General features: G+C 47.6%; 1 protein-coding gene across 1 annotated transcript in view; it reads left to right on the top strand.

Moving 5' to 3' along the window:
• Nucleotides 1–223: 223 nt before the first annotated feature.
• GPR179 (G protein-coupled receptor 179) overlaps nt 224–23,606 on the top strand; it is a 52,157-nt gene continuing 28,774 nt past the window's right edge. Inside the window, exons 1-2 of the mRNA XM_077314384.1 lie at nt 224–1,679; nt 11,655–11,763. Coding sequence (XP_077170499.1) covers nt 805–1,679; nt 11,655–11,763 — 984 coding nt within the window. The 5' untranslated portion in view covers nt 224–804. The remainder of the gene's footprint in view (nt 1,680–11,654; nt 11,764–23,606) is intronic.

Genomic DNA, 23,606 nt, shown 5'->3' with positions numbered 1-23,606 from the left:
GGCAGTAGGTGACCTTATAAATGACTATCATGGTGTTAGTCAGGCTGATGAATGGGAGGTGGGTGGGGGGAATAAAGGCAGGGAGGGGAGGGAGAGGGAGGGGTGAGGTGGGAAGACAAATATCCCGTTGCCATGGCATTCCGTGCAGGATTTGGTTTGTTTGCATCACTGTCAGACCTATATCCCCTAATGGAACTAAAGTGAGACACGGGGAGAGGGAGAACGAGACAGACAGACACACGGATCCCCTTCCCAGCCTCCCTCCCTCCCTGGCCTTCCATGAGATTTCTCCTTCCCAAGCATTAGCAAGTGACAGAGCCCTACGCCTGTGTGTGTGCGTGTATGTCTCTGTGTGTGTGTATGAATGTATGTGTGGATCTGCAGAGATTTAAAAGCCCAGGCGTATAATAGTAGTCGAAGAGGGGAGGGGGGGGTGCGGTGCCAGCAGCTGCTCATATTCTGGTGACGTCTGCTCCATCACCAGCTAGGGAGGGAAGAAGCAAGGGGGAGAGAGAGAGAGAAAGAGAGAACGGGGAACCGAGAGGGGCAGAGAGCGAAAGTCCTCCAAATTCTCAAAGGAGGTAGAGAGCACTTTCCCCGTGCGCGTACCAATGCTCTTTGGGGACCTTCCTTTTGGAGATGGACGACCTCCTTCTCCGCTTCTCTTGTTTTTCCTCCTCCATGAGATCTCTTGATCCCCTACCACATGCATCAGGACTTCCCAGGAGGGCTTCCCCGTAGCTGGAGATGATCTACGCCAGATGACTCTGGCTTTTTTTTGGGGGGGGAGCCTTCTGCTCAGCCATGGAGATCAGTCTGTCGGGGCTTCTCTTCTGGTGCTTCCATCTGGAATTCCTTTGGGCAGCCGAGATCTTTCAACATCAACGCACCGCTCTGCCCAAGGCCAAGACAGCCAAAGCAAAGGGATGGACGCCTTCCTCCTCATCTTCTCTGGCCTCACCTTTCACCTGGGTGCCCACCCCGAACATGGACAAGTCTGATCCTGAGGGATCAGAGGCCGCAGTGGCGTTCCTGTACTCCGGGGACACGTTGCGCCTCTCACAAGCCAACTGTACTCAGAGATTTGAGGTGAGGGAGGTGGGGAAGGCCTCTGGCCCTCCCCTGGCCTTGCGTTCCTCTTTGCGCAGTGCTATCGAAACCCTGGCCCACGCCACCAATTTCCTCAACATGGTCTTCCAGACCAACGACATCCGCGAGTCGAGCGTGAAAGAGGACGTGGAGTGGTACCACGCTTTGGTCAGGAGCGTCATGGAAGGAGATTCCCAAGTGTACCGAGCCATGCTGACCTTCGATGCACAACCGGTGTCTTCCAAGCCCCAGCTGATGCTCCAGGCCACCAAGGAGAACAATGAGATATTACTTCAGGATCTCTCGGGCGATGCCGAGACCCTAAGGAACCTGACTTGGGAAAACGAGTGGTACAACTTCTTCCGGTTTCAGAAGGCTCCAGTGCTCTTCAAGCGGATCCTCAACAACGATCTCAAGACCCTGGACACTCCCAAATGGAGCCGGGGAGATAGCTATGTGATGGATACAGACCATATCAAGTGGTCAGCACCTTTCCTGGAATGTGAGGATGGGAAGTTCTTGTCCGACTGGATGGTCACGCTCTCCTCTTCCTTCTATGGCCTCAAGCCTGACCTGAAACCAGAATTCAAGTGAGTGGGGATGGGAAACATGAGGGGTCATCGTGTGTCTGCATGGATAAGTGATTCTTCCATGGTATTTTTTAAGGCCAGTGCATATCACTGTACTCTTTGCTATAGAGGTTTATTAGTAGTATTTATATCCTACTGGATGGCCCACCAGGCTCCGGTGTGTGTGTGTGTGTGTGTGTGTGAAGTGCCCTCAAGTTGCTTACAACTTATGTCAATTCTCTGAATTAATGACCTCCAAGACATCCTATAATTAACAGCCATTCTGAGTTCTTGCAAACTGGGGGCCATGGACTTTTGATCAAGTCAGTCCATCTCCTCTTGGGTCTTCCTCTTTTCCTGCTGCCTTCAACTTTTCCTAGCATTATTGTCTTTTCCAGTTACTCTTGTCTTCCCATATTACAAAGGTGGCCAAACTGTGCCTCATCAAATGTCCATGGATTACAATTCCCATGATCCCCTGCTAGCCTTCCTATGCTGCCGGGGGCTCATGGTAATTGTAGTTCATGCACATTTGGAGAGCCACAATTTGGCTACCCCTGCCAGAATGGGACCTAAGTATGATAACCTCAAGTTTAGCCATTTTAGCTTCTAGGGAGAGCTCTGGATTGATTTGGACCAGAACTCACTCCTTTGTCCTTTCGGTGGCCCAGGATAAAACTCTCTTCCAACACCGCTTTTCAAAAGAATCTACTTTCCTCCTGCCAGCTTTCTTGATTGTCCAACTTTCCTACCCATACATGCCTACATACAGGCTCTTCTAGCAGTTTACAATAATCCTATTGCAATCCCAGATGACAGTAGTAATAAAATGATGATGATGATTATCAATAATAGATTAGGAATGGTCCACTGAGCATGTGCATAGAGCTTTTCTTCGCTACCAGGTATCCGCTGCTTAGCCCGAGTCAAAAAAGAACACCAAATTAAGCCAGAGATGATTCCTATAATACAGAGGCAGTGAAAACAGCCCAGACGTCTAAGGCCCCAATTCCAGATTCCAGTGGGTTGAATTCAGCGGTGATTTTGAAGCACTGAACACATCTTCAAGCACCCTGTCTCTCTCTCTCTCAGCAGGACTACCTACGTTCACAGGTGAGCCTTGATGAACCCTGCCTGGCTCAAGGTACCCTCTGGTACCCTTAAATCCATAAGGGCTTCTATGCAGAAGACACTCCGCTTGGTTTTTCTGTGCAAATTAACTTCTGGAGCAGGGGTAGTCAAACTGCAGCCCTCCAGATGTCCATGGACTACAATTCCCATGAGCCCCTGCCAGCATTCGCTGGCAGGGGCTCATGGGAATTGTAGTCCATGGACATCTGGAGGACCACAGGTTGACTACCCCTGCCCAACAGAAAGGCCTGATCTCCCTGACTCAGGCAAGCCACAACTTGTCAGATCTCAGCCCTGGATAGGACTTGGATGAGAGACCACCAGGGAAGTTCAGAGTGGCTACATGGAGGCAGGGAATGGCAAACCACCTTTCTTTGTTGCTTCCCCTGAAGCCTCTACAGAGTCACCATAAATAAGCTGCAGCTGCAGCAGCAGAAAAAGAAGAGTTGGTTTTAATACCCTACTCTTCTCCACCCGAAGCTGACTCAAAGTGGCTGACAATTGCCTTCCTCTCCCCAGAACAGGGATCTTGTGAGGTAGGTGGGGCTGAGAGAGTTCTGAGAGAACTGAGACTGGCCCAAAGTCACGCGGCAGGCTGCATGTGGAGCAGCGGGGAATCAAACCCGGTTCTCCAGATCAGTGGCCACAGCTCCAAACCAGTCCATCACATTGGCTCTCCTAAACTGTCCTCAACCAAAGTACTGTTCTAAACAATAACCTGAGTGGTTGACTGGAAGATTTCAGGGGTAGTCAAACTGCAGACCTCCAGATGTCCATGGACTACAATTCCTATGAGCCCCTGCCAGCATTCGCTGGCAGGGGCTTCTGGGAATTGTAGGCCATGGACATCTGGAGGGCCGCAGTTTGACTACCCCTGAACTAACTGTTCACCTACAGGTCACTCTTGTTCTCTCCAGGTGCCTAGGGAAATGCCTCTCTATAACCTGCTATATATTTTTTTTTATTTTAAGAAAACAGATATAGAAATATAAAAGGGAAACAATGAGAGAAATGGGATTATATAACAAATCATGTTCCTCAAAAGTTATACATCGCAGGGAATATACAATATATACCTTTCTCCCCTACATCCTCCTCCTCATAAACATTACAATAGTCCTTACTTCAGACATTTTAACTTCTAAACATTTTAACTACTCTGTTCTACCACTATCTTGTTCATTTTCACCGTAGCGACCTATTCTATGTTATACAGTTCATTCATCACATCTCCATATTAAGTATAACCCTTAATAGATCAGAAGCGAAAAGGAAATCTATTTTATATCTAACTTGCTATATTATTCTATTAAATTTTACAAGTCTGTTCTATCCATCTTCAAGGCATCTGTTCCTTTGAGGTGCTAGTGCTGAGACCAGTAGACTGGGTGAAAAGGCTGCTGAGGAGGGGTCTCCTTCAAGGTCATGGGGCTCCATCCCTGGACCAAAGCCATGTGGTACAAGCTGTAGTAAGGAGGGGAATCAAGTGATAAAAAGTGGTTGGATCCAACTCATGGAATTGAATCCCACAGAGCTGGAAGAGACCACAAAGGGTCATCCAGTCCAGCCCCACACCTTCTTGGGGACTTAAAAATCACCCACTCCTGACAGGTGCTCATTCAATCTCCTCCTAAAAACTTCCAAAGAAGGAGACTCCACCACCCTCCCAGGCAGCACATTCCAATTACAAACAGCCCTCACCATCACGAAATGCTTTCTAATATTTAAGTGGAACCTTCTTTCCCGTAATTGGAATCCTTTGCTGCTAGTCTTTGTCTCGGAGGCTGCAGTAAACAAGTTGCCCCCCTCTTCAACATAGTAGTTAAAAACACTATTTGGGTCAAATAAGCTCTCTGTGGGTGAGAAGCAGAAGAGGACTCTCCTCTGATTACTCAAAAAGGCTGTCCTGAGGGACCTCTAAAAGCCATCTGGGTTTCAGGTCTATGGTAAGGTGGGGAACTGGGTTGAGCTGGCTAAATCCAACCCATAGCTGTGAAATATGAACACCCTTCCTTTTAACTTTCATAGGAGGGGATGCTATGGAATTTAAGCACTCCCTACCTCTTATTTGTATTGCAGATCATAACTATATGGTACAGAATCATGAGAATCTACTTTTTTTTCAAACAAATCTTTTACCCTTAAAAAACACTAATAAAAGTGCAGGCTGCCTGTTTCAGAGCAGTGAAACGCTGTGAGGCTTGAAAGATTCAATCTTTTCTGCTACCCTGATCCAAACTGCAGCTGCATGTACAATTTACCTTGTCCAAAGTAGTAGAGAGCCAAGATTTTCACATACCTTTTTACTATGCCCTTCGTGCTTATTATATTTAAAAGCGCCAGTTCAAATGCGGACATTTTTGGCAGGACATTCTGAAGACAGACTGTATTTTTCTTTCTACGACCGCCAGCTTAGCCTTGCAAATAAATCCCCATAAGTTACTAGGCCGGAAATATCGGTAACAACCCACTGGCTCACCCACAGCAAAGGGCAGCTGGTCTTACAAAAAAAGCAACAAAACTTGAATCCAGAAAGTTTGCATGAATTCACCAGGGCCCATAATGCACACGCTGGATTATAGGTTTGTTTGTTTGTGCGTTTTATTACATTTATATACTGCCCTCCCCAAAGGCTCAGGGCAGTTCTCATGAAACGTAAACAAGAACAATACATCAAAGTGATTATAAGGAACAAAAGTCAACAGTAATAACAACAACAACAATAACAATAAACATTCCCACAGATAATGTGTTTTTGCAGCAGGATGTTCCTGTGCAGAACTGGGCAATTCACTTCTAAAGTGCTTTCTCAAACATGTGCACAGTGGACCCAGATGACATTAGGTCAGCTGTCTCAGAAACAGGTAGACAGGAAAATTAGGATCAATTCTGCACGAGGAATTTGCCCCCTGGACAGCCTCTCATTGCTCATGGGTTTTAGTGCTGCTTCCACATGTCAACAGCAACCCGGAGCTCTGAAGTAGATGGCACGAGTTTTTGTAAGATTTGCTCCAGGATGAGGGAAATCACCAAATCCCAATTTCCCTCATCTTGCTGCACTGCAATCTGGGGCGCAAACAGGGGCAAGCCTATGTGAAGGGAGAAACGCATGACAAGACAGGAGCAGCCCCCAGGCCCACTCTTTCTCATCAGTATGGCAATCCAGATGCAATGGTTTGAACCAACACACTCCTCATGCAGTGGCCACTGCCCTATTCATCCCCAGACTGCTGTTTTCATGAGTAGAGTGTTGTAAGTGTCCTGCATAGAGCTGGGGGTTGGACTAGATGATCCAGGAGGTCCCTTCTATGAGAGGACAAGAGATGCAGCCTCTTCTTTCTCATGAGGAGGACAGCTTAGGCAAACAGTGACCACTGCAACCACGCCTAGGCCCCCCTCCTTACATGGAAGATGAGGTGCTGGCAGCCCAATTAATTTCTATTCCTCTTTTCTCAAAAACTCAAGGCATGTTGCAACATTATAAAATACAATAAATACAGTGAATATACTAGTATATTTCCACAAACATTAAAAATTACTTGAGATTCTCTTTATAAAAAATGCTGTCCCAAAGAACAGCATGATATTTTGCAGAAGGATAAAAATGTAGAACCCTTCTTGTCCTCTTAATAATCCCTGATGTGGCATAATGCTAAGCCACGCCTTCACTCCCTGGGAGGTCTTTGGGGGCAGTGCCTTGGAAGAAAGTATCCCTGATGTCATCACCCCCTGGTGACTCTCTAGGAATCCTCAAAACTCTATGGTAAATGCTATAGAGATTTTTATCTGTTATTAATTATGGGGGTGGGAGAGTGATGTCTTTTCTGGGCCTTCACCTGGAAGTAATAACAAATAATCATCAACAGAAGCAATGTTTCCTGCCTCTCCCCCAGTCTTCCTCTGTCTTTTCTGCTGAGGCCAGCTTTTCTGGAGAGGTGGTGAAGAAATGCAACTAAATCAATTAAATTGAAAATTAAATCAAATCTGGATTAACCTTGGGAAAAGATTACAGGCTGCTGCTGAGTGCAGGCTCTCTTTCCCCATCCTCCATCATTATTATGGGAGCAGATATTGGCTCTTGGCTGACTTCTGGCTTTATCAGTGTTGTGGGGAGCCCAAGGTCACACAGCTGGCTGCATGTGGGGGAGTGGGGAATCAAACCTGGCTCACCGGATTAGAAGTCCACACTCCTAACCACTACACCAAGCCGGCCTCCTTCCTCACTTCCTGGTGTTGCTCAATTCAGGAGAGGTTTATAAAATTGTTCATGGAATTAGGGTTGCCAGGTCCCACTCCCACAGCCAGGAATGGGAGAATACGTTTGTCAGATCCAGGTTGGGGAACTGGAGGTTTGGGAATGGATCCTGGTGAGAACCGGGATCTCAATGAGATCTAATGCCATAAAGCCCACCCTCCAACGAAGCCGTTTTCTCCATGGGAAACTGATCTCTGTAGTCTGGAGATGAGCAGTAATTCCAGAGGATCCCCAGGTCCCTCCTGGAGACTGGCATCCCTACATGGAGTGGAGAAAGTGGACAGCGAGGGCTTCTTGTTCCTCTTCCATAATACTAGAATTTGGGACCAGCCCATGCAGTTGATGGGCAACACGTTAAAGGCAGGGAACGGGAAATTATCTTTACTCGATGACAGGGTTGCCAACGGCAATTTAGGAAATGTCGGGAGATGGTAGCAGTGCAGCTAGGGTTGCCAATTGCCTGGAGATCTCCTGCTACTATAACTCCTCTCCAGGTGACAAAGATCAATTCAACTGGAGAAATAACCACTTAGGAAACTTGACACTGTAGCATTATATCCCACTGAAATCCCTACCCTTTCCTTGCCCCACCACCCTCAGGCTCCACCCCTAATATTTCCAGGTATTTTCCAACCCTAGGTGGATCCTGGGTAGGACAGGGTCTGGGGAGGTGTGTAGGGTTGCTGGGTCACCCCTGGCCACTGGTGGAGGACCAGGGGGTAGGATTGCTAGATGCAGCCTGAGAATCTTCTGGATATTTCAGGATGGATCAGGGACCCTCAGTGGGACATGATCTCCTAGAATTACTACTGATCCTCAGACCACAGTGATCAGCTCCCCTTCCCTGGACAAAAATGTCTGCTTTGGACTCTATGATATCACACCTGACTAAGGCCCCTCCCCTCTCCAAACCCCGCCTTCCCCCAGGCTCCGCCCCCAAATCTCTGGGAATTTTCCAGCCAGGAATTGGCAGCCCAATGCTGCGAACCAAGCCAGCACTCTGCTCCCATCACCTGGTTCTTAAGGCTAAACTAAATATCAGGGGATCTGTTTGCGAAAATCCGTTTTGCAAGTAGCGGGACCTATTATGGTTATTCAGAAAAGAAAAGGGCAAAATTTGCATATGTTCCCTTGTTCGTTATTTCACATTTGGACTTGAAAACAGCCTGTGGGCCCTGAGGGTTCAACGGAAGCTTCTGAGATTATCCACTGATGTAAAAAAAAAATTATATCAGGTTACGGTTGCCAACGTCCAGGGAGTACATGGTAATTTCCCACTCTTATGGTTGATTTTGGGGAAAACAAGATCGATACCCTGGGGAAAGTGGCTGCTGGCTGTGTGTGTTTGTGTGAGTGGACACACACACAATTATACCCTTCCCTCTCCAAACTCTACCCTCCAGAGGCTTCAGCCACAAAATCTCCAGTATTTCCCAGCCCAGAGCTGGCAACCCAACTAGAGACGCTAGCCAAGAACCTCCTGGTAGCAGATTTGTTTCGATCAGGATTCATGCATCTTTGTTAGCCAGAGATCCAACAGGGGAAGGGTTTTCCACCCATGCTATGCAACCTACCACTTTGGAGACAGGATGAGGTCTTGGGCAAATCACTGTGTCTTAGGCCTAACCCTAAGGCTGCAGTTCAGCAGAAACAAAGGAGACAATCCTTCCTGGAATTCACCACTTCAGGCCATAGGTGAGAGGACTGCCTTATTTTACGACTCCTCGGTGTAAACAATGGCTTGCCGTAACAGATGAGGGAGAAGGGTTTGGAGCAGCCCTTCCCTTGTCATGTCATTCTGCTGTGTGCAAGGCAGGTCGTTGCACTGAAGCGTGGGAGAGCAAGCCAACGTGGAAACCTTCCCGATCAACAGCCTGGAAGAGATATGATCAGGGAGAACTGTGCCGCGTTTTAGCTGAAGGGTCCTGAACCCACGTGACGCTGCAGCACAGCTCTCTGAAAGGAAAGTGACAGAAGCAGTAATAATAACAACAATTTGCCAAGATAATTATCGTTAATGATGATAGCAAGTCATTGTTAATTATTATTAATTATGCCTGCCTGGCGTGCAACCGGTAAGCCAGGGGAGCTGTTTCGGGAAACGGGTGACAGTTAGGAAGCAGCTTTCTTTTCCCCCGTGGAAAATGGGTCACAATAACACACAGGAAACAATAAAGCTCACCATTGTTTTGTCTGGGCTGCCACACCTGCCTTAAACAGCCTGAAATTCCATGGCACAGAAGCCCTGTGTTTTTAAATTTATTCTTATTTATTCTATTTTTAGGCCGCCCCTCTCTAGCAGTGGTCTCGGGGCAGATTGGGTAAATACACCAGAGTTCGTAGAAGTGATACAGAGTGTAGTAAATAAATATTTCAGGAAGTAAAGTGCCACCCTCCCCCCCCCCCAAAAAAAGGGAAACACATTTATTCAAGCAGAACCAGATCACATTCAGGATGCAGTCAAAAGAAGAGACAGAAGCCTAATCGAAAGATGACTTTGCCTATCACAAATGGCCAGCTTGCTTGGCATCACTTCTATGGGTGTACCAGGGCATCGTATCTTCAAGAGACGACTACAGAGGCTTGTTTGGGGCCAGGGATCACCGGCCAGTTGGCGGTGGCAGAGTGTAATGCTCTTTTGGGGGGTCAATGTCTTTCTTGGCACCCACAAAGTATTTATAGAAAGTAGGCGGTGCTCTTACCCAGCAAGACTTCTGACTGGCCACTGAAGACCTAAGCGGTTGTGCAGAATAAAATAACATGATGGTTTCAGTGGCAACTGCCATGGAGGCATTTGTCTAAAACTCTTTCCCATTGTATTTTTACAATTCACCCTCTTCCCCTCTGCTTCCTCTGTGTCTGTGTGGCTCTGCCTTATGTGGCAGCCATTTTGTTGTTGGCTCCACCTCCTGCCGTGGCCATTTGTTGGTGCTCACAGGCTTTAAAAGGTTGGGGGCTCCTGTCCTAATCGAACACTCTAACTGCTACTGATCTGAGATCGGGTCTTTCACTGGGGGGTCTATCCCTCAAACCTGTTCTTGTTGCTAGGCTTCTTCTGGGAAGGCTTGTGGTAGACAAATGCTTTTAGTTGCTGCGAAACAGTAGGGAAAGACAGGTATGGTGCTCGAAAGAGAGGTAAAGAGTGAGTGAGTGGAATTCACAGTAGCTGACAGGGAAAAAAACAACAGGGAAATGCCTCCTTGATTCACATTTCACACCAGCTATTAACTCACTGGGCGGCCTGAGGCAATCTCCTATTCTCTCTCCCATCTCTCTTAATCAGTGAGGTTGAAATCCCAGCAAGGGTGGAAAAGTCACACTTTAAAAAAAGAGAGAATCTCAATAAATCCATAAGGGCTTCTATGCGGAAGACACTCCGCTTGGTTTTTCTGTGCAAATTAACTTCTGGAGCAGGGGTAGTCAAACTGCGGCCCTCCAGATGTCCATGGACTACAATTCCCATGGGAATTGTAGTCCATGGACATCTGGAGGGCCACAGTTTGACTACCCCTGTGTCTGGAGGAAGGAAATTGCAGTGGCTCCTTCCATTGTGAGCAGAAAGATACGCGCTACAAATTTTTCTAATCACACCTCGGAAGGGTTTGAAATGTCCCGGGTCCAGATGTTACGTTGCTCACATGAGCAGGCTGCCGTCATGGGGTTTTATGCTCAGCAGCTGATCACACTAACATCTGCATCAGTTCTAAGGTGCAGCCAACCCAACACGTGCGCACAAATTTGGCCAGGGTGTCTTCCACTCGACTCACATCCCCCACAACCAGAAAGCAGCTGTGAAGAATTTATTTCCCAAACGCCCCAGGGCCCATAGTGCGGAAGGGGATTCTGTAGGGCCACCAGCCTCCAGGAAGTGCCAAAACTGAAGACGTGCCGAACCCACAAATAGAAGTACGAAGAAAAAGGAACCAAGCGGTCTTAAATGTTCCCAGAATCACAGAGTTGGAAGGGCCATACAGGCCATCTAGTCCAATCCCCTGCTCAGTGCAGGATCAGCCCAAATTTATTCTTTTATTCAAATAGGAGCTCAGCCAAAACAAGATGCGCAGTTAGACTAGTTTTCTTCACAAAAGCTTTCGACATCGGCTTTGCTCCTCTGTTTATTGCAAATAATAGTATTTCCTACATGTTTTCATATAAATCCTTCAAGATATCAATTTGGTCACAGGCTCAGAAATGGACTGGAGAACCCCGTGCATTCTATTCAAACTCCTGTAGGGTCTCATATGAGCTGTTGGAAGCGTAACTTTATTCTACAACTGCTTGGCCATTCCTTTTTCTTCGTGCTTGTAACCTCCAAGAAGTGGCTGGATAGCTCCCAGAATTACAACCAATCGTTAGGCTGCAGAGATCAGTTCCTCTGGAGAAAATGTCTGCTTTAGAAAGTAGACCATGGCATTATATCCTGCTGTTCCTCCCCTCCAAGAGACAGTGATCTCTGTTGCCTGGAGATGAGGCGTAATTCCAGGGGAAGCCCCAGTCCCACCAGGAGGCTGTCCTTCCTAGCATCAGTTCTGTAGAAGACTGGGTTTCCAACATGTTTCCCTCCTCCCCTTCAAATACTTATGCTTAACTCCTTGTGTTATCTGTTCCAGAGGGGTCGTGAGAATGGATGTTAAAATCCGGAACATTGACATAAACCAGTGCGCCAGTGGACAGGGATGGTTTGCAAACACACATCAGTGCGATCTCAACAGCACCAAGGTAAGAAAGGCACTGCAAACTGTGGTAGCTTCCCACAATCCCTCAGGTTCTCCCCTCCTGCTCCCCTCCGACTCCTGCCATGATTTGCTTGACCAAAGTCCCAGAACTCCCTGCGGGGGCTTGCCCTAAAATTGTTTTGCTCATGCCCTCTCCACCTTCTGTTCCCATACTTTGGGCCATCTGGCTCCCTATCATGCGCTGTTTTGGCTGTTTCCTTCCTGTCTGGAAGTGTCAATTGTAAACTGTATTACCCACTGAAGATAAGAATTGTTCTGTGTACAACTGAATTATGTATAGAAAGGAGTGGGTGGGCTTTGCCTCTATAAAATATTTCCTTTGCATTTGTCTTTGGCAACACAGAAGTCTTGTGATGCCGTTCACACTCTCCTGAATAAATTACTAAGGGGATTTCCGCACCCGTGAAAAATAATGAAATGCTTACCGTTCGTTGTCGTTATATTCCGGCCCCTCCTTATGACGTCACCAACGAGCAGCATCTAGACAGTAAACCGCCAGCTCCATCCTCCATTTTAAAGTGCTAGTTGGGGAATCCCAAAAGGTGGATTCACCAACCTATGTAGCGCTACCTAATGGAGAGCCACCAGCAGGCCACCAGCGGAGGGAAGTTCTGGTGGCCAAAATGCGCAAAAGTCACCTGCATCATCCCACTCTCCTCTCCTAGGGATGGGAACATGTTTTTAAAAATATCTGGAATCCTGGAGCAACAAATAGGTGGACAAGCATTCAGGCAATGCCAGAAATAAATTTTTCCAAATTTTGTAGCACAAAGCATGCCCCTCTAAAGGGGGGGAACGAGATTAATTTCGGGAACAAGATTAATTTTTAAAATTAACAATACTGGTGATTCAAGAAGGGGTAGCATTCAAAAAGTGCTATGCATCTATGATTAGATGCATCTATGAAAAAAATAGCAGGCATAGTGGGACCTTTAAAGCTTGAAGAAAGGGGATTGGCTGCCTGGCTTGATTGACAGGCAGAAGAGAGTTGCGTATAAACCGCGTTGCTCTCTTCCGCCATTTCAAGAACAAGATGTGGAGGGTAAGAAGTACGAAAAGGCAGCAGAGAAGACACCCACAGCTTCCATTAAACATTTCCTAAAGCAGCATTAGCTTGCGCCTTGCTGTACGTAACCAAGAAGTGAAAAGGAAAAGACAAAACAAAGAAAGGAGAAGTAGACAGAGTAATTTCTAGCAGGGATGAGTGGAACTGAAGCAGCCCCATACGGGGGGCAGCAGAAGTGAGGAGAGGGTCAGCCGCCATGATATTGTGCCGTTAAAACTCCAGTAGTTCTTCAGAACTTGGAAATCTTTAAAGGCTGCTTTTGGAAACTGACTCGGAAAGATGCTTCTGAATCCCTGGATCGTATTACCTTGTTGATGAACTTTAAAGCGGTCCTGTGAAATCCATGCGTCTGTGGCAGACCTCAACTCTGCTTTCTGTTGACATGCATAATGGTATTAGATTTTAAGGGTGGGGAGGGGGAAGATACTGGTGCTTGTTCCCAAGGCAGCGAGGGGAGAGTGCGAAGGGTATCTTACTTTCCTGCCCCTCTAATGCAACAGTACTACTTCCAGTGCTATTCAGTGGCTTAAGATTACAGCAGGAACAAATCCTATAGACACAGGCTCTGTTCTCACCTGGGATTCCATATTTGATTTGGGGGAGTGTAATCTGTATCCGCATCAGATGCTGCCCTGCGGATGGCTGGAGGCATCAGGCATAGGGCTTGCTGGAGGGAGTCCCCAACATGGGCAGAGCCAAGTAGGGTATTGGGCCAGTGAGGCTTCTGATTGGCTGTGCAGATTTTTAAAAAACTGTCCTTTGGCATCAGCGGCCACCACAGCACAAGGATCTTCACCATGTGACCGAGGAAGGTAAGCTGTGGCAGGCGTTGTACAGCTAGCTTGGCCTCCTGCGGTAACTATTTTGTATTATAGCCTGTGTAATACCTCTTATATCATGTCTAGTTAAACTCCAGAGTTGAACAGGGTAAAAACTGATGTCGTCTGCTAGTGCAATCAGTATGTGTTACATCAGGGGTTTATCTAAAAGGTTGAGCAGCGGCGGAATAGGTATAAATACAAAGAATCAAAATGCAAATATTTAGTACAATACATGTGCACGTATACAACTTTAAAGCACCAAGGTATATCATGCTCTGTCCAAAACATTTTGAGACATGGGCAAATGACTAAATAAGCATAGAATCATAGTTGGAAGGGACCTCCTGGGTCATCTAGTCCAACCCCCTGCACTGTGCAGGACACAGCCCTATCGCTCATCCATTGTAACCTACCACCCCCTCGAACCTTCACAGAATCATCCTCCCTGTCAGATGGCGATCCAGCCTCTGCTTAAAAATTTAATTAACTCCCACCCATTGGGGAAACCAAATGCGTTTCAGCCCCGCTTGGGGTCTTCTTCAGTGGCCTAATATTTAAATGCACTCCTGTGATACAATGGAGACTAGAAGGTGGCAAACAATATGAATGGAGGGGATCCCACACTAATGCAAAGTATCCAAATATATCTCAATATATATATATATATATATTGGCTTAATTATTTTAAAGTAGTGATCCCCAACCTGTGGGCCGTGGACCACATGTGGTCTGTCGACTAATTGGAGGTGGGCTGCGAAGGACGCCTTCTCCCCCCCTTTACTTCATCCCCCCCGGCCCTTTACAACACACTTTGGGTGTCCTTGTCTCCCATCACTCCCAGATGGGACTCTCTCATTGCAGAGAAACAAGCTCAGGGTCCCCATTGATTTGTCATTGTCATGAGTTAAAATTTCCATGAAAATAAAATGTTCCTCATGTTCATTGTTGTGGCGTGTCTGTATCTTATTTTGAAGGGACGTTTAAACATTACCATCGTGATCAGAGAGCGTTAGGGCAGAGGTTGAGAGCAGAGGAGTAAACTACCCCCCCCCCACACCGGGCCTCAGTAAAACTGTCAAGCGTTGAGTGGTCCCCGGTGATAAAAAGGTTGGGGATCACTGTTTTAAAGTATCAATGTGACAGTTCTGCACAGACACATAATGGGCTGCTCTCCGTAGTGCTGAACTGACCCCTTATGAAATAAAAAAAAACCTGCTTCCCTAATTAAAACTTCCTTGCAACAATCTGGTCCCTCTCAGCGGGGCTATCAGACTGTTCTCTGCCTAGCCTGAGGCTCTATATGGGTGATTCGTCCTAGCGACATGGGGTGGAGGGGAGTAGCACATAATTCTTAAAAAGATTTATCCAGGAATTAAATGCCCTAGGCATTTGTGGAGAGAGCGTTTTTGGCAAGGATAAAAATCTGCACAGTCGAACGCATTGTCATTTAAATCACCCTGTTCAGGGAACACTCCATATTACATTAACTCCTAGCAAATGGATGGGGAAATATCACAGAACTGTAGCGTATCGGGAGGGGGGGAGTGAGAGCAACAATGCAGCCAGCCTCTCTTGTGATGAATTTAAAGGGCGACTTGTTGGTGAAGTGTGTGTAGTTTTCTGTGGATCGGTATAAGGAAGGTTAGTTTAATGGGGTGATTTAAATGCCGGCGGAATAGGGAATAGTCCTGTCCCAAAGCTTGCTGTTTGACCAAACCCTTCTAAAAATTCTTGCAGATTTTGCTGTTCTGTGACATCCTTTGCCACCACAGAAATAGCCCTTCTGGGTTCCCCCCCCACACACACACACACAGAGAGACACTTTATTGGCAGCAAGCATCCGTATTCTTCCCCGCCACTGCCTTCCCCGTCCTTCTTCCTAGCATCCCTCCTGAGTTTCATTCCTCCTTTGCTTCCAGCATCCGTGTTTTATTCCCCTCCTCTCTCTGCTGACCCATCTGCCTTCTTCACTGCTCGGTACCCTCCCAGCACAGCAGGCCTTTAATGTGCAAATCTGCATTTAAGCACCTTTTATTGAGTCTGTTTCATTACAGGCAGCGGGCACAACCTGTAATGGACGGAGCCCGGTTGGTTTATGGCTTTGTGCTTTCGAGATGGCTGGCTTCGGTGCCACAAATCTGGTGCCTTCCCACGGAAACCGCGAGGGAGGTCCCCCAAGCATGTAGGCCAGGGGAGGAAACTGGGATGAAGCACAGTTGCTAAAAGCTCCAGGTGAACCCCGCTGCCTCGGAATCTTGATTTGCATTTCCAGGCATCGTGGGAAATACGGATGCCAACTCTGGGAGGGATGGGAAGCTACTGGAGATTTTGGAGCTGGAGTCCGAGTATGGGAGGGGGTCAGGAGGGGAAGAAGCTCACGAGTTTAACACCATAGAGACCATCTTCCAAAGCAGCCATTTTCTCCAGGGGAACTGATCTCTGTTGTCTAAAGATCAGTTGTCATTTCAGGAAATCTCTGGAGCCCACTTGGAGGTGGGCAGCTGTAAATAACCTCACTCTTAGGCAAGGGCTCTTCAAGATCTTCCAGTGGTGCAGCCACAAAACAAATACAAATTACACCACTGTCCTTCAGGCTTAAGGTTTTGGTTCTCCAAGTGTACCTGAGAGACTGTCTCTCTGTCTATATCCCCCAAAAAGCACTATGCTCCACCAACACCAACCAGCTAGTGATCCCTGGTCCCAGAGAAGCACATCAGTCCTCAATCAGGGCCAGAGCTTTCTCTGTCCTGGCCCCCACCTGGTGGAACGAGCTCCCTGAAGACATCAAGGCCCTGGCTGAACTCCCACAATTTCGCAGGGCCTGCAAAAGGGAGCTCCTCCACCAGGCATTCACTTGAGTCCAACTGACCCAATAACATCCGCTGGTCGTTCCCCTCTCAAACAGCCCCTCCATGTCCTGAAGCAGCCTGACTTCTCTGGGGGTGGTCCTTCTATTTCAGTTGTCATTCTACTAGTAGCCTCTGTTAGATTATTGTTGATATGTTAATTATGGCCGTGTTTGCATTCAGACTGTTCTATGTATTACCCCTGCAATGTTTTCTGTGAACCGCCCTGAGTCCTATAGGAGGGCGGTATAAAAATCGAATGAATGAATGAATGAATGAATGAATGAATGAATGAGACTGATACAAAATCCCAGAGAAAGTTCTTCTGTGCAACTCTGATACATGACCATTATCCGGATTACTGTGAGGTGGATAAGATGCAAAGGTTCCAAAAAGCCAGGGGTTTCTCCAGTAAACGTGGGAGTACTGAAGAAGCACTGGATTTCATACTGGGCAGCTAGGGTTTCATACTGGCCACCTACAAGGGCTAGGGGGCAGGGTTGCCAGATCCAGCTGAGGAAGCCCCTGGAGATTAGGGGATGGAGCCTGGGGAGGACCAGGACCAGGACTGCAATGGGGTACAATGCCCTAGTCTACCCCCTAAAACAGTGGTTCTCAACCTGGTGGTCAGGACCCTTTGGGGGCCAAATGACCCTTTCACAGGGGTCGCAGCAGGGCAAGCAGCTTGGCCGAGGGGGGCACTATCCACACAACATCCTTGCGGGGTAGATCGAGATACAGCGTTCATCTCTCTGGAGCAGCAGAAAAGAGTGAGATCGGCATGGTGGGACAAGAGGCAGAATTGAACTGAGAAACCCCAGGATAAAACCCAATTTACATACAATCCTGAACAATGGATCTTCACAGCATTGGTCAGTTTTGGTTTAATTTCTGTGAAATAACACTTGCATAGTTTTATGGTTGGGGGTCACCATAATATGAGGGTCGTGGCATTAGGAAGGTTGAGAACCACTGACCTAAAACATCCATTTTCTCCAGAGGAATTATGTAGCCTGGGAATAAACTGGGATTTCGGGAGATCCTCAGGTCCCACCTAGAGGCTGGCATCCCTATGGTTAGAGCATTTTTTTAAAGCTGAGTTTCCAGTTCTTAGGACTAAAACAGTAGACCTGAAAATACCTTAACAGAATTTAGGTCAATTTCTGAAGATGAGGCACAGGGTTTCTGTGGGAATTCCTCCAGTTGGGTGGGAGGCACCAGGGTTTCCTGACCCTTCTCCCAAGCACAGAAGAAATTATGCACAAAAAAAACTTTAGTCTAATGGGCACAGTTTATGCTGCTCAAATTCAGCACAGAACTGAAGTTCAGTGGTTCTTTCTGAGCAGGAAACACATTCCGGGAACAGCGGACCATCTGCAGGCGCAACATGGAAGAGTGGAAACTAATTATTTAGACAAAATTGTTGGTGCTAGGAATTGCTGAAGTTCTGCCTCTGGAAGGAAGCATACATTAAGCCTGCACCAGCCTGGGGATCGTTAGCAGGAAACACAAGCCCTAATTGCTCTAGAGAACAATGGTATTTACACAAAACATTCATTAGGTTAAAAGATCAGGCCGGAGTCAACAAACCCAAGCAGACTTCAACCGGCAAATGTTATGCCTTCAGTGCTCTTTATATCCGTCTTAGGTTAAAACCTGAGCCCTTTTTGGACATTATGTCCGCAGAGCGAGTCTCACGTAAATTATCCCAGTCACCACACTGTTTGAGCAAGGCCGATACACATATGTGTGGAAAACGTCAGTATGCACAGGTGTTGGCTGTTGTTTTCAGGATTCTAGTTTGCATGTGCCAAAGCTGTATCTGCTTGCAGAAAACACCCATTAGCCCTGTTCAGACAGCGTGGGGGCAGTCCGTACTGGGAGAAGGGATGCCAGCCTCCAGGTGGGACCTGGGGATCCAGAATTACAGTTCATCCCCTGGGGAGAACGGATGCTTTGGAGGGTGGATTATGTGTCCCAGCCGTCCCCCAACTTTGTTTCCCAAATCTCCAGGAGTTTCCAAACCTGGATCTGATAACCCAACCCCCCCTTCCCAGGTGACGGAAGCCCTAAATGGGAGCATCATGGATACTGCACATTCCCATTATGTGTGATTGCTGGGCTGTAGGTACATGGGGGGGGGGGAGAGAGATGATGTCTGGAAAACGACGGATGCCAGAATTATACACATTGATGCATATAAGCTGGAGGCCCACAAAGAACTGCTAGAGAGGGGGAAACTGGAAATGTCCCTGCTTGTGGAAATGTCCACACCTTCTCCTCTAGGATTCTTTAAGCTCTCAGGGGTTTGACTGATCTAATTTCTAACTTTGCCCTTTAACTTACTCTTTGCTGCCGTCAACATTCTATTCCTCCTGGAGCATGCCCAGGCTCCACCATGTCACTTTTGTTTTTTTAGTTAAGGTTCAAAGCTAATTTGACACATGTAGGTGTAACATTTGCTTATGAAGAGACCCCCTACTTTGTCTCCGGTTGTTCTGCTTTCATCACCCACACAAGGAACACACTATTAGACATTGGGACAGCAAAATAATGTCTATACAGGTGCCTGTCTCCAGTGTGGGGACTGGGTGCATCCTGTTAGTGCTAGGTTTAGTCTCTAACCATATCCAAATTTAGACTTGGAAGCCTTTAAAGCACTAGCACATTTAAAATATGATGGTTTGGGAGCTTGATATGTCCTGGGGTTTGGGGAGGAGCTTAGTGGAATACAATGCCCTAGAGCAGGGGTAGTCAACCTGTGGTCCTCCAGATGTCCATGGACTACAGTTCCCATGAGCCCCTGCCAGCGTTTGCTGGCAGGGGCTCATGGGAACTGTAGTCCATGGACATCTGGAGGATCACAGGTTGACTACCCCTGCCCAAAAGTCCCCCCTCCAAAGCAGCCGTTTTCTCCAGGAGAACTGATCTCTGTCACCTGTAGACCAGTTGTAGTTTGGGGAGATCTCCTGTCACCACCTAGAAAACTGGCAACCCTACACATATCCCAATGGACCCAACTGAGCCCTTCTTTGCTACTCTCTTACTTAGACTGATCCATCCCTCCTCAGCCAGCGCTTTTCAAATCCAAATCCAAATTTCAGTAGCAAGACTGTTGGTATGGAATGGCCAACCCATTCATCTAAAGACTCACTGCTTCTGAGTTCATCTAAAGATGCACTTCTTTGGAGAGCCTTGTTCAAAGGCCAGTGGTGTTAGAGCCAGCTTGGTGTTGTAGATAGGAACGATGGCTTCTGATCTGGCAAGCTGGGTTCGATTCCCCGCTCCCCCACATGCCGCCAGCTGGGTGACCTTGGGCTAGTCATAGTCCTATTAGAGCCGTTCTGACTGAGCAGTAATATCTCAGCTTCACCTACCTGCTGGCAGGGGCTCATGGGAATTGTAGTCCAGGACTTCTGGAGAGTCACAGTTTGGCCACCCCGGTGACCCAGGGTCTCTGTGTTTTCTGTGGAAGGTGATAATGGTATGGCCTCTTGCTCATGAAAATCAAGGTGATCATCTCTGCATCTGAAATGACAAGCAAGATTACCTCAGGATGTGACATCACGCCCTGAAGCTTCTTCCTTTTCCTACAGTTAATGTTTTTTTTAAAGAAAAATAACATCCAGCTCAGCTAAGAGTTCTGGAGCCCTTGAAAGCTTAGACACAGTTCTGTGTCATTCGGTTGCTCCTAAGAAAAGGACCACTCTGCCCAGGGCAGCTTGATCTTGTCAGCTCTCAGAAGCTAAGCTGGGTGACCTTATTTATTTATTATATTTATATACTGCCCTTCCCGGAGGCTCAGGGTGGCTTACATAGAACGTAGAAACAATATAAGAAACCATCCATAACATATAACCATAACATTGATACTACTAACTGATAATTCTAACAGTGGTAACAGAGCAACAGGTCAAGGGGCAGAACGTCTTGATGGATTTCTGGGAGGGAGGGAGAAGGGGCGCTACAGATGTTGTTGGTTATTTCTGGTCTCAACCAAATGCCTGACAGAAGAGCTCCCTTTTGCAGGCCCTGTGGAACTGTTTTAGCTCCGTCAGGGCCCTGATCTCCTCTGGGAGCTCATTCCACCAGGTGGGGGCCAGAATGGAGAAAGCTCTGGCCCTGGTTGGGGCCAGGTGGACTTCTTTATTTAGGGTTCTTAAGGGCTAGGGATCATTAGCCGGTTGGTGGTAGCAGAGCTTACAGCTCTACTTGGCTACTATTTGAATGGGAGATCACTCTGGAATATTAGAGTTATGATGTGGTGACAGGAAAAGGCAAACCATCTCTAAATGACGGACAACCTCCGTCGCCAGTTGGACCGAGGCGGGTCGGCACTGCTGATATTATTAAACCTCTCAGCAGCGTTTGACACAGTCGATCATGAGCTTCTAGCTTGCTGCCTCATCGATGCTGGAATACAAGAGACAGCCCTTCAATGGCTGATCTTCCTCCTCCAGGATCGTGGACAGAGGGTTGCAATAGGAGAGAAAACATCAGACCGCCGGCAACTTACTTGTGGAGTCCCACAAGGAGCGGTCCTCTCTCCTATCCTATTCAACATCTTCATGCGCTCTCTCGCACAACTGGTACGGAAGTTTGGGCTGGGTTGCCATCAATATGCAGATGACACCCAGCTCTTCCTCCTGATGGATGGCCGCCCTGACTCTCCCCAGAAGCATTAGCCAGCTGCCTGGAAGCAGTGATGAGATGGCTCAAGCAGAGTCGTCTGAAGCTCAAGCCTTCAAAGACGGAGGTCCTGTGGCTGGGTAGGAAGGGCCCATGCGAGGAAGCGCATCTGCCTGCCCTGGATGGTGTACAGCTCTCTACGGCTCATTCCGCCAGGAACCTAGGCGTGATTCTGGACGCTTCCCTCACAATGGAAGCCCAGATCACAAAGGTAGCGCGGCTGGCATTCTATCATCTCCACCAAGCCAAACTACTAGTGCCCTACCTGGCCCCGGAACACCTAGCCACAATAATCCATGCAACGGTCACCTCTAGACTGGACTTTTGTAACTCGCTCTACGCAGGCCTGCCCTTAGCCCTGACCCAGAAACTATAGCTCGTTCAAAATGCAGCAGCCAGGATCCTCACAGCAACATCGTGGAGGTCTCACATCCGGCCCATTCTCCACCAACTGCAGTGGTTACCAGTTGAATTCTGGATCAGACTAAAGGTTCTGGTAATTACCTTCAAGGCCATACGCGGTCATTACCTTCAAGGCCATACGCGGCCTTCGGGGAGAGCAGTATATAAATATAATAAATAAAACCCTACAGAGTTAACATAAGTCAGCTGTGACTGGGCAGCACGAAAATAAAATAAATAAAATAAAAGGTACTGTGTGATTTGTGCTCTGGGTTTTTTTAGATTCTCCTGGATCCTAGTCTAATATTCTAGCCAGTGTACTACACTAAACAAAAGAGAACCTGGCATATTGCTTTCGTTGGTTCTCCCAAAGGGCATTTCCCCTTTCCATTCCTTCTCGCCCTCTTCATTCCACACAAGCTCATCCACGCTCGGCATTTCTTCCTGCTTGCGCCTTCTGCCAGCTCCGTCCGGAACAGCCTCCCACAGTCTGTCTCCCAAGGTACTTCCTTTTAGAACCAGGTTGGTTCTGCTCTGAAAAATTTGTTGGCACCATGTGGAACTATTGTTGCCAACCTCTAGGTGCCAAGAAAGACATCCGCAGGCATCATGGCGCTCTCAGGCACCGTGTTGGGGATGCCTGCAATAAATATTGCAGTAGGGTAGGGGCGGCCAAACTGTGGCTTTCCACACATCCATGGTCTACAATTACCCACGGTTTGGCCAGCCCTGCAGTAGAGTCTGGATTGTGGATATCTGGAATCAGAGTCAGAACCAAGGTGACATAATGCTTAAGGCTTAATTAACATGACATAAAATCCTCTTTGCAGGGTGGGTGCACCTGAACACATGAAGCTGCCCTATGCTTATTCAGACCGCTGAACCATCATGGTCAGCTTGTCTACTCTGCCGGGCAGGAGCTCTTTGTGGTGTCAGGCAGAGGTCCTTCATGTCACCTGATGCTTGGTTCTTTGAACGGAAGAGAACTGGGATTGAACCTGGGTCCTTTTGCTCTCAGATGGAGCCACAACCTTCTTCCAGGGAGGAAAAAAGGAGGACTGGAGTGGTCTTAGGTGATGAACAACAGGCAGGGATGCCAGCCTCCAGGTAGTACGTGGGGATCTCCCGGAATTGCAGTTCACCTGAAGACTACAGAGTATAGTTCTCCTGAAGAAAACTGCAGGGTGGACGCTTTGGCATTGTTCTCCACTGAGGTTCCTGCCTCCTCCAGGCTCCATCCCCAAATCTCCAGGAATTTCCTAGCCTGGATCTGGCCACCCTACCCCCCATTCCCTGCCAGAGGCTATTGAAGGGTCCACCAAAGTCAGTATTGTCTACTCAGACTGGGCAGTGGCTCTCCGGTGTCCCATCAAGCTAAGATCTTTCAATGCCACTTACTTCTTGGTCCTTTCGACTGGAGATTCTGGGGATTGAACCTGGGACCTTTTGCATGCCAAGCAGCTGATCTGCCACAGCCAAGAACCTGCCATGATGCCAGGTAGTAGGTGAGTGTAGTTACTGTGCAGTGAGGGAAAGGAACTTTGTGCATGTCCCAGAATACAATTATTGAGGTCTTAGCGTTCGGTTCAGAGCTTCTCTTTGTCTCCTGTTTAGTTAGGTTGTTCTCAAATACTTTAGTTGTACATGTAGTACTTGTTTGTTTGTTTTTTGAAGTAAGAGATTCTGGGATTTAAATCTGCCCCTTCAAACCTTTAGCCCTAGATTCTGAACGGAGGCTTCCTCACAAATATTTATTGGTGTGCGAAAAGCATTCTGTACATGCTCGGAGGCACACGTTCCTTAAGGCATGCGAGATACCTTGCAATTCATCAGTGAGCAGAAAAAAATACGGAATTTGAGTCTGGCCGGCAATTTTTCTCTTGATGCCCCCTTCCCAGGGCCCCAGCTTCTGAGGTAAATCCCCTCCTGAAAAATGAGGTGGCCACGCTAAAGTAATGTCTGAACCTAACATTTTTTGCCCACTGCTCGTACTTCATGCTGC

This window comes from Paroedura picta, chromosome 16 (genome assembly GCF_049243985.1).
Source record: "Paroedura picta isolate Pp20150507F chromosome 16, Ppicta_v3.0, whole genome shotgun sequence".
NCBI lineage: Eukaryota > Metazoa > Chordata > Lepidosauria > Squamata > Gekkonidae > Paroedura > Paroedura picta.
Note: the sequence above shows the minus strand (reverse complement) of the source record. Positions and strands in the feature narration are given on the sequence as shown.